Source organism: Strongyloides ratti (genome assembly GCF_001040885.1).
Source record: "Strongyloides ratti genome assembly S_ratti_ED321, chromosome : 1".
Taxonomy (NCBI): domain Eukaryota; kingdom Metazoa; phylum Nematoda; class Chromadorea; order Rhabditida; family Strongyloididae; genus Strongyloides; species Strongyloides ratti.
Window position 1 is genome coordinate 70 of NC_037307.1, and position 11088 is coordinate 11157.

Genomic DNA, 11088 nt, shown 5'->3' on the forward strand with positions numbered 1-11088 from the left:
TGCACAATATTTTTGAACAGTTAATCTTTAAATAATTAATTTATTAGAGCAATCTAATTGTTTTTGTATATATTAACCTTAATTAACCTTTTCCTTTAATAAATACTTTTATTTCAGAAAATGTTTTAATAACCTTTTATCAGTTGGTAGAATATATTTTTATAATGAATTAATTACTAATTTTCAATCTCTTATTAATAATATTTTGAAAGGCAATCCCATTAATTTTTCTTTATATAGAAATCTTATATAACTTTTTCATTAATTTTAAAGAAAGAATCTTAATCTAGATTGAAATTAATGCAATCCAATTGAAGAAATAAATTATTCTGTTAATTTTTGAGCAATGAAATTTATAAGTAAGAATCTTAATCTAGATTGAAATAAATACAATCAAATTATTTTTAAAGTAAGAATCTTAATCTAGATTGAAATTTATGCAATTAGATATAAAACATTCAATATTATTTTTTGGAAGTATTAATCTAAAAGTAAATTTTAACTGGTAATTCTAATTGTTGATAATTAACTTAATTGATACTTTTTTATCAACCTGAATGTAACTCTTCCCAATATTTCTTTCAATACTTTATTTTCGATGGTTAAACAGTTATTTACCTTTCATTGAAATATTTTGTATCATTCGTTAACAAAGGTAATTTTAATCTAAAATTCTGGTTAATTTCAGAAAAGAGCAATACTATTACTCCTTATACTTATTATATTAATTGTCAATATTTTCAATCCAAAAATAAAATGAAATTATGGGTTTATTAAATTATTTGAACTAATACTTTAAATTATATTTTGTTTTATTCAATATTTCTAATTCATTATTTTATACTGAAATGTATATTTTAAATGAACTAATAATTTTGAATTAATTTTGATGGGAAATGAAATAATATTCATCAATCTTTACTAGAAATACTTTTCAAGTATCAATTGATTATGTTTATAGTCAATAAATGTTTTTATTTTATCAACCCTTTTTCAACAGTTTTTTATACCAATTTTTATATTAAAAGTTTAAATTAATTAAGTTTTAAATGCAATCCTATTGTGTGAATATTTTTTCAATGTTTTTCATCAGTCAATGATAATTTATTCAACAATATTTAAAATGCGGAAATATTTGATGTAATATTATTATGAAAGAGACATTATTCCAACTTATTTATAGAACTATATTGTAGAAATATTATTAATTACCTTAATGAGTAATTTTTATTAATTAATGAGAAATATTTAAATGTCAATTTCTCTTAATTTATTTTTTAGTGTCAATGTAATTAATAATAAGAATCTTAGTCTAGATTAGAAAAGAAGCAATCTAATTGATTCAATATTTATTCAATTTATAAGTTAGAATCTTAATCTAGATTTAAATTAAAACAATCTAATTGTTTCCATATGAAGCATCAACCAGTAATAAAAGAATCTTAATCTAGATTTCAAATGAATCAATCTAATTTTTTCAGTTAATATTTCCAATTAAAATATCTCTTAATGAGTAATTTTTATAATTTGAAATATTTTCTTTAATGAGTATTTTTTAAATGTTTTTAATTGAAGCAATCTAATTATAAAAATGTTACTTTTAAATATCTTAATTATTCATCTGCTTTTATTAAATATTCTCAATAAATGTTTTTATTATACACAAATATTCTTTCAAATATAAGTTTATAATTAACAATTAAAAAGAGTTGTTTAATATAATCAGTTGAATATAAATCAAATATATTTTTTATTTTTAGTATTAAAATTAACCTTTTATATCCTGTGTAATTCTTTTGATACTGCAACTGAGTTAAAATTATTCCGTTTCTTTTGAGAGTCTAACCTTTTAGGAGGCAATCTAAAAGTAAAAATATAAAAATACTTGAATTATATTGATAAAACATACCATTATAATAAGAATCTTAATCTTGATTGAAATATATATAGAAACAATCTAAAAGTAAAAATAATTTTGAAAATATTAATAGAAACACTTACCTTTAAATGGAACATTCTTAGTCTAGATTGAAATATATTTGGAGTGAAATCTAAAAATAAATATTAGAAATGTTTTTAAAATGTAAATTTAACCAACCTTTTCAATTATTTCATAGAGATTTAATTCTTTTAATTAATTCTATTCTTCTTTGATATTCAGTGCAATCCCATAGAAATTCTTCAAAATATTTGTTAACAACTGGAAGTTTATGATTCATTGATAATTGTAAGAAATTCTATTGATATTTCAGAAATATTTGTTAAATTTTATCAATTTATTTCAATTACTCATATTTCACAACAATATTTTCATTTTGGTATCCATTATTCTTCATATTCACCTTCTTCAATTACTTCAGAAAACTGCGCAACTATTTGATGATATTTTATATGAGAGACATTTCCCCAATTTATTTCTGTTTGAATTGCATTTCATTCTGGTACATTTATCTGGAAATAAACATATATTAATTATTCATCTTTTAATTATATTAATTTGTCTTAATTAATTGAAATTAAATGATAAAAGTAAAAATAAAATTATTTATTTCAATGTTATCAAATAATAAATGTGTTAATAATTTTCATTAATTTTTGATGGGTAAAGAGGAAATAGAGTTCATATTAAAAGTAACATTCTTATTGTAGATTGAAGGATGTTAAACAGATATTTTGAAGATTCAAATGAATATTCCAGTTAATTTGAAGCAATCTAATTATTTTTTTTAACTAATTTTAATAAATTTAATTTATATTTTGGTCATTTTTATTTCTTTTGATGAATATTCCAGTAAATGATATTTTTTTTGGGTAATTTATATAAAATATTCTTAGTCTAGATTGGAGGTCAGTCAATTCAATTAATTTTTTAAGAAAGATTCTTAATCTAGATTGGAAGTCATTTAATGAATATTTTTGGGATATTTTTCAATATTTTGGACATTTCAGTGATTTCAGTGGTTATTTTGAAGTTTCAATGGATATTTCTGAATATTTTAAAGTTTCATTTGATTTTTTTGGGAGTTTTAATTAATTTATTGCTTATTCAGGGCAATCTAATAATTTTATTAATTATTTTAATTATTTTTATTAATTTTTGAGTGGTTTTAATTAATTTTAATGATGTTTCATATTTATTCTGGAATATTCTGGTAGTTTTATTTATTTTGTGGAGAAATATTTATTCCCTTTTTCTGGAAGATTTATTAATGAACACTGAAAGAGATTCAGTGAATATTTTGGGATATGGAAAGTTTTTTTGGAATTAGATAATTTACTGGGATTTTTTATTTTTTTCTCTAAAATATCTCTTACATTTTTGAACTAAATAAATTTCTGACAAATGGCACAAATTATATTGATATTCTAAAAATATTCGTTAAAAATGATCAATTTATTTAAATTACTTACATTTACCATCATCCTTATCACTTGATTGAAGTTAGTCAGGAAATTCTTCATATTAAAGTGATCCAGAAAAGTGCGCAAAAATTTGATGAAAAGTAGACAAGTGACATCCCTCCAAATTGTCTACCTTTATTAACGCTTTTTTGAGTACAATTCAAAAAGTAAAATTCATTTAAAGAATCAGGAGCCAGAAGTAAGAATCTTCAATTTAAAAGTGCTTGAAGGCATAACTGATGCAATCTATAAAGAATAAATTAAACATATCAATGAACTAGAAATGTACCTTTATTTCATTAGTGGAAATCTTATTGAAAATTCTTCATATACAAAAAGCGTTCTTAATTACTCATCAGTCATAGTCTAAATATGTGAAATAAAAATATATTAGAAAAATTACATACCTTTATTGAAGTGTTAAACATTCCATTCTTCTTCTTTTTAGTACCAATACAAAAGAATATTTCAGTATTTTTAAATGAAGACAGAAATCAAAATAAAACTTTATTAAAAGTGATAAATTCAAAATAGAAATATCAGTGGCTTTTGACGGAAGAGTTGCAGTGACAAATGTTAATCTAAAATATCAGTTAGAAAGTGACAATTATTCATTACCTTTATAGAAATATTCCATTTTTACCACTTCAATCCCATACTAGAAGTCTTTTTCAGTTGATTTTCCATCCACCAGGAGATACAAATAAAATTCTTCCTCATTTAAATTTCTACAGAACATTAAATTTTCATGGAAATCTGAAAATATTTGTTAGATATAACAACAATTCTTACCTTTTCTGACAATCTTATCATTATAACAGTTAAATTTTCAAAAGATTCATGAAAACAGCGAGATTCATAAGAATATTTAGACATTAAAAAAAGTGCGCAAATATTTGATGATAAATAGTGGGGTGACGATATTCCAAATTGTTTTCATGTAAATTTTAAAAAATTTGTTCCAGAAGATTCTAAATTAATTCTGAAAATAAAAATTATTAATTAATTGTTGTATGGGGAGATGAAATTAATCAATCATTAAATGTTATTTATTGCGTCTTATTTTTATTCAAAAATATTACTTCACACAATATTCTTCCACGAGAACATGAGGTATTAAAAATTCCCCTACAACAATAAAAATAAATTAACTACAATAACCCTACAAAATTCAGTAGGGTTACAAACTGAAAATTGTACAAAATTCCCAACTTATATAGTACATAAAAGAATGACTAGTGAGAAGTGTCCTAAACAAAAAGCTTTACAAACTTAATGTTTTCCCCATACATGTAGCATTTGTTAGAAAATACATTTAGCATTTGTCCAAGTTTATCTATATTCTTACATTTACATTCTCATGCCAAATGATTTATGAAGAATAACATTAACAAACATTTCTTTTTCTATTCCTCCAAGCTATAAAATACTCAAACAATTCTTCACACTACCATTATCAATATACATTTTCAATAGTGAATTGTTTTTTAATAAAAAGAATAATTAGAATAAATATTATCTATCAAACCATTCATAAATATATTATATCAAGAATATTATCTGAAACTTAAAAAAGTTGTTATAATTATTTGATTACAAAAAGATATCCAATATTGAACTCTGGGAGTAATGATAAAACAATTTTCACCTCTTTATCAAAATTCAAATATAAGGGAATTATTGGAAAATTTTATTATTCAAATTAAATATATTCTTCTTTATTTTTAATTAAACGTTAATTTACTTTTTAAATTATAGTAAAACTTTTTCATAATAATAATTTTTTATATTCTTTTCTTTTTTTAAAATAAATTACTCTCCTATAATTTTTAAAAAGTTTATCACTCCTTTGACAGTTTTTAATATATCAATTTTTCACCAATTTAATACATAACAAAAATTTATGTACAACAAATAATTTTTATAAATATCTTTAACAATATATATAATATTACCACTTCAATTTCTTTTCACAATTGGAGCACATCTTTAAAGCTTATTACATATATGTTACTTGGTTATGAATTTATTTCATCATTAGACACCTTATATTCAAATTTTAACATCAAAACGTTTCACTAATATAATTTTATAATATTTAAATATTAATACTATATTATGATTATTTTTTGCTAATAATTTAAATTAATTGAATATAACATTCAAATTTTTATCTTTGAAATAATAATTTATAATGTTGTATTTATAACCAAATAACAAACTACAATGTTCCTGCTTTTACATCACTTCACAATTACATGGCTGCTGCTTCAAATCATCACTTACTGCAAAGGAACTATTCCTTCAGCTTTGTTTCCTTCAGTTTCTAAGAATATCAATGAAAGTACCTTTCCAGTGGCTATGAAAATTAAACCTACGTCAGATTTAATCCTTGTCAAATGTCCAGACAAATATTACAAGCATTCAAATATTAAAGATTCTTTTAACATGGATGGTTTGTTAGAATTTTCAAAATTAACTTTTCGTACTAATAGCAAAATTTTTGCTTGGACACCTTCTGTATACAATAATATAAATAGAGATAATATAGTAACTTGTGGAATAGCTGGTATAATAAATTTTAACAATAAATCAATAAATTATGATTGGAAGATGAAATACAATTGGCAGTCTAAACCAAAATCATTTGAAATAGCAAAGAGAGAGAAAATATCAAAGACACTTCCTCCATCCAATAATTGTAGTGATAATCCAGCTAAACTTGTCAAATTCACCAAAGATAAAGAAGGAAATATGAAACGTATTAATATAAATAATGGTGAATTGAAGGAAGCAGAAGAATTACCTCATGCCAATAAATTATATTACTATTTTGATGTTCCTGATGATAATTCTATTCTGGAATATGTGCCTCCGTGTCAAATTGTTAGAGCAGTTAATGATAAACCAGAAATAAAAATTAATGGTCAAGAACATCCAGAATCTCCAAAGAACAACAAAATTTATGTTGTTAAACGAGAAAGTATGACAGAAGTATTCAATATAAAACTTCACTTGATGTCTCCAGATGCTCCTGATTTTTATAAAGATGAAAAAATTTTAATGAAAGAAATGAGATATGCAGAGTCAAGTATTGCAGACATACCAAATACTGATGAAATGATAATGGACAGTTTTACACTACATCAATTTAAAATACTGAAGTTTAGTTACAACTATCCAACAATTGAAAATGATAACGTTGTAGAAAAAATATATTATTTTGGACCAATGAAGGATGATTATGAATTTCCAAATCAGGACATATTATATCTAGCAAATGAAACGTCTACTAAACCAAATTGTACCATTAATGGAATCACATATGGATATTTTGAATCTGTTACTTATGAAAATAAAACTATTAAATTAAATGATTTTAATAATAATGAAAAGGATAATTTTAAACGTTCAGGAGATTATATTATTTTAAAAAATAATAAAACAAACATGATATCTTTAATGTGCCGTTATATTACTCTTACTGGAACTGTTACTTTAACTCAAACATTTATAAAAGGAAAAAAAGTATTTATGGGAAAAAATGAAAAAGGAGAAGATATATATAAAATTTTATCAGAAACTGATGGATCAGAATATGAAAAAAAAATGGCTGATAAAAAAAAGGAAATGGAGTCTATGAAAAAATCTTTTATTGATAAATTAATTGATTATATTGGTATTGGTGGTACATATGGACTTATTGGTGGTATATCTTTATTTATTTTAATAATAATAATAATTATTATTTTATTATGTTATTTCAAATCAATTAAACCACGTCTTATCAGAAAAAAAATTCAAAAAACTTATCCCAATATATTTGAATTATGGAATGATATATCAAAACAAAAATTAGAAAAATATTCACAAATTGGTGTTAAAAGAGATTATGTTGCTGATCGTGAACAATGCCATGATTATAAAAAGACATGTGAAGGTTTTGAAGAAATATTTACTGACACAACTTCCTTATTTAATAATGAATTAGTTAAATGTTATAAAGATATTAATGGAGCAATAACTGCCTATTATATTGATAAAATATCACCTCAAAAAAAATATATCATTTCTGATGGACCATCAACTAATAATATTAATTATTTTTGGGAACTATTGTATCGTGAAAATGTTAAAGTTATTGTGGCATTTATTGATATTGAAGATGACTATGTAAATTATTGGCCAAAAAAATCTTCTCAAAAATATGGTAATATTAATGTTGAATTTATTAAAAATTTGTCTGCTAATGATATTTCACATTTATCTATTTATCATTTTCAAATGACTGTTGATGTTGGTAAACCAAAAGAAATAACATTATTTCATATTAATAATTGGAAAGAACATGAATTACCTAAAACTGATTTATANAATGAGATCGAAAAAATTATTCAAATTTTTTATTAATTAACAAAATGTACAACAATAAATTTTGCAAAAAGGTGAAGAAAATTGTACACTTTATTTTCTTTGAAATATATAATACTTTCTTTGAGTAATATTTTTTTTTTATTAGCATATGGTAAAAAAAATATTTTATATATTAAAATTTTTATTAAAACAAATTTGTACAACTTTTATAATTAGACAATTAAATATATAAAATATAGTATTACTTAAAGTTAAGAAGATATAATTAAAATACATAAAATAATATTTATTTGGTTTCATAAACTTTTATATACGTTTAATAATCATTTGAAATATGATTTCTAATCTTACTCCCAGTAAAACATTTTTTTAAGTGAGGTTAATTTATAGTATAATTATTTTTAAAGAATAAAAGAAACAAAAAGTTTTGATTTAGTGTAATTAATTAAATAGTTAATTATAATAATTTTAGAAAAACTTAAATAGAATTTTTTAACTATTTTATTAAAATTGCAAAAAAATAATAAAAATTTTTATTCAATACTTGAAAAATATAACATCCTTTTTTATATTTGCATATAGAAAAACGTCGCATCCTTTAACGCAAAAGACACATTTTAATAGACGAATTTTTGAATTCAAAATATGAATATTCATAAAATGACAAGGACTGAAAATGATTTTTTGCATGTACTAAATTGATCTAAGAGGATCAAAAATGAGCTTTTTTTTTGTGTGTAGAACACAAATAATTAATGAAAAAGTTTTAAACAAAAAATGTTCCCGTTTTTATTCTATTCTTAAAACAGAAAAATAAAATAAAATACGATATCCAGAAATTCCATGTTTTGATAGAAATTCATTAAATATTGGAGAAAAAGATTCTACTAATTTTGAAGGATTTATTCATGCTAATGAAATGATTTATAAATATGGTGAAGGAAAAGAAAGAAAAATTATTATGTGTCAGGTAAGAATTTATAAATATTTTTTAATATATAACATATTTTTTTTAGGCACTATTAAAAGAAACTGTTGATGATACATATGATATAATTTTTAAATATCAGATTGAAGTAATAGCAATTCTTATTAATGAAAATGAAATAAAGAAACAAAATAAATGTTATCCTTACTTTTCATTAAATCTCAAAGATAATAATTCTAAAAATTATTCACTTACAAATTAAGGTGGTCAACTTGATAAGAATAAATGTTATTATGAGTATGATTGTATACTTACTCAATTATCTACAAATAAAACAAAAAGTTTTAAATTAATTCATTATATAAATTGGCCTAATAAAAGTAAGTTTATTTAATTTTTAAAAAATTAAACAAATTATATTTTTTTTGGATGTACCTTCTGACAAAAAATCTTTTAATGGATTTCATAAAAGATTAATTGAATTAAACAAAAATGATTATTTAATGATTCAGTGTAGTTCAGGTGTAGGAAGAACTGGTACACTTGCATTAATAATCTACATGATCGATATGATTAAATTAAAAAAATCATTCGATCCTATTAAATGCTTAGATTATGTCAGACAACGTCGCTACAAGGCTGTTCAAACTTCAAATCAATTTTTCTTTGCTCTATCTTTTCTTTATGAGCATTTCAAAAAACGGATAGTTGCTGTAAATACTGAAATATATGATAAATTTATGAAATTAGTACAAACATTACTTGAAGAAGAAAAAATAACTATAAATTAATAATTTATTTTTATTATAATATTATTTTATAATAAATTGTTTGGTCATGAGTACACACAAAATATTGTGTTTTTATAATTAATTAAAGTAAAAAATAAACATTTAAAAAAGTTTTTTATAAAAATTTTTTTTGCTATATAAGTTCTAATAATACAAACAAATGAAACTAGTTTCACAATTATATAACAATTTCATACTAAGATATAAAAAAAGTTTGTAACAATAAATATTTATAAAATATTTTACACTATTTTATTAAAATGCATATAATTACAAGTCAAACTCTTTAAATCACTTTTTTTTAATTTTTTCATCTAACACATACTTAAAATTATCTACATATTCTTAAGAACAGTTATTATGATATCTATACCAACAATGACATATACCAATCGTATATTAAAAATAATAATACAAAATATATATCTTTAAAAATAGCTTTTCTGAAAGTTTTAATTCATAACTGATACCTTCAATATTCTAATTTCTCTAATTATTTGTAATTCTTTATCATAATCTTAACATACTATATTCAACATTATAAATATATACACTCAAGATTTTTAATTTTATTTAATAATCTTTTTTTATTTTTAATAAAAATAATAAAAATTTATTATTTATTTATGTCATCTAGTTTAAAACCAATTTACAAATATATAATTTTATTTTATATTAAAATTATACATATATATTGAAAAATTATTTTTATTTACTCAATACTTATAAAACAAATATGTAAAATTTTCAAAAATCAAATAAAGACTAAAATTTTTTATGACTATTCGTTGAATAATAGTAATTTTTTACCATCAACAAAAGATTAATTACAGAATTCGTATTTGAATTATTTAAAGATCAACTTGAGATAACATTTTAATATTAATAAAATTTTATAAAATAATACCATTTTAGTTACTACTAATTTCTATGTCGTCTAGAAATTAAATTAATTAAATAATCTTTCAAAGATTAACTACTTCTATTACCTTAAAATTATGTCTATATAAAGAAAATTTTAAATAATATTATTTACAATATATTATATTATTACTAAAAAAAATTATTTTTACTCATGAATTATCTTATTATTTTAATTCTTATTTTAAAAACTTTTGTTATTTATTCAATAAGTATTTTTAATCAACAAGGATTATTTGACTTTAACAATGATTATTACAATAACAATTTTTATAATCAACCACTAATTAATACCAGAGGTTTATATTTTAAAAGAGGTTTTGTTCCATTAAATCAAATGAAAATAGGTGAAGCTTATGGAGATGATTTAACACAATTTTGGCTTATATGCCATGATTGTCCAAAATAAAAACAATTTTTATTTTTAACATCTAATATTAAATATATCAATCATTTTACAATATCACACAATATCTTAATCTCTTTCATTCAATTTTTATCAACATATAATCTTAAATATTAAAATCAAATGTTTATTAATAATTTTATATATTACATTTTTATTTTAAAATAAACATTTAATAAAATAATATAATTTTTTTAATTTATAAATAAAAACTTTACTAAAATATATATATTTATATAAACAAAAACAAAATATATATATATATA

At 20.8% G+C, this 11088-nt stretch overlaps 4 protein-coding genes across 4 annotated transcripts, besides 1 other annotated feature; all 4 read left to right on the plus strand.

Annotated features, from left to right (window-relative positions):
* Positions 1-4194: 4194 nt before the first annotated feature.
* Positions 4195-4278: a sequence feature (Short protein (SRAE_1000000100, CEF61723.1) was converted to a misc_feature.).
* A 1350-nt stretch (positions 4279-5628) lies between these two features.
* On the plus strand, positions 5629-7812 carry SRAE_1000000200 (Protein-tyrosine phosphatase, receptor/non-receptor type domain-containing protein; the record flags this gene model as incomplete). The annotated part of the gene is made up of 1 exon (XM_024646782.1): positions 5629-7812. One exon carries the CDS (start codon positions 5629-5631, stop codon positions 7810-7812), a length of 2184 nt encoding a protein of 727 aa, XP_024500926.1.
* Positions 7813-8695: 883 nt separating this feature from the next.
* Positions 8696-8966, plus strand: SRAE_1000000300 (Protein-tyrosine phosphatase, receptor/non-receptor type domain-containing protein; the record flags this gene model as incomplete). Its single annotated transcript, XM_024646783.1, has 2 exons — positions 8696-8746; positions 8793-8966. 2 exons carry the CDS (start codon positions 8696-8698, stop codon positions 8964-8966), a joined length of 225 nt encoding a protein of 74 aa, XP_024500927.1.
* A 241-nt stretch (positions 8967-9207) lies between these two features.
* SRAE_1000000400 (Protein-tyrosine phosphatase, receptor/non-receptor type domain and Protein-tyrosine/Dual specificity phosphatase domain-containing protein) lies at positions 9208-9495 on the plus strand (the record flags this gene model as incomplete). Its single annotated transcript, XM_024646784.1, has 1 exon — positions 9208-9495. The coding sequence occupies one exon, from the start codon at positions 9208-9210 to the stop codon at positions 9493-9495; it is 288 nt and encodes a 95-aa protein (XP_024500928.1).
* A 1075-nt stretch (positions 9496-10570) lies between these two features.
* Positions 10571-10825, plus strand: SRAE_1000000500 (Hypothetical protein; the record flags this gene model as incomplete). Its single annotated transcript, XM_024646786.1, has 1 exon — positions 10571-10825. The coding sequence occupies one exon, from the start codon at positions 10571-10573 to the stop codon at positions 10823-10825; it is 255 nt and encodes an 84-aa protein (XP_024500929.1).
* Positions 10826-11088: the final 263 nt, after the last annotated feature.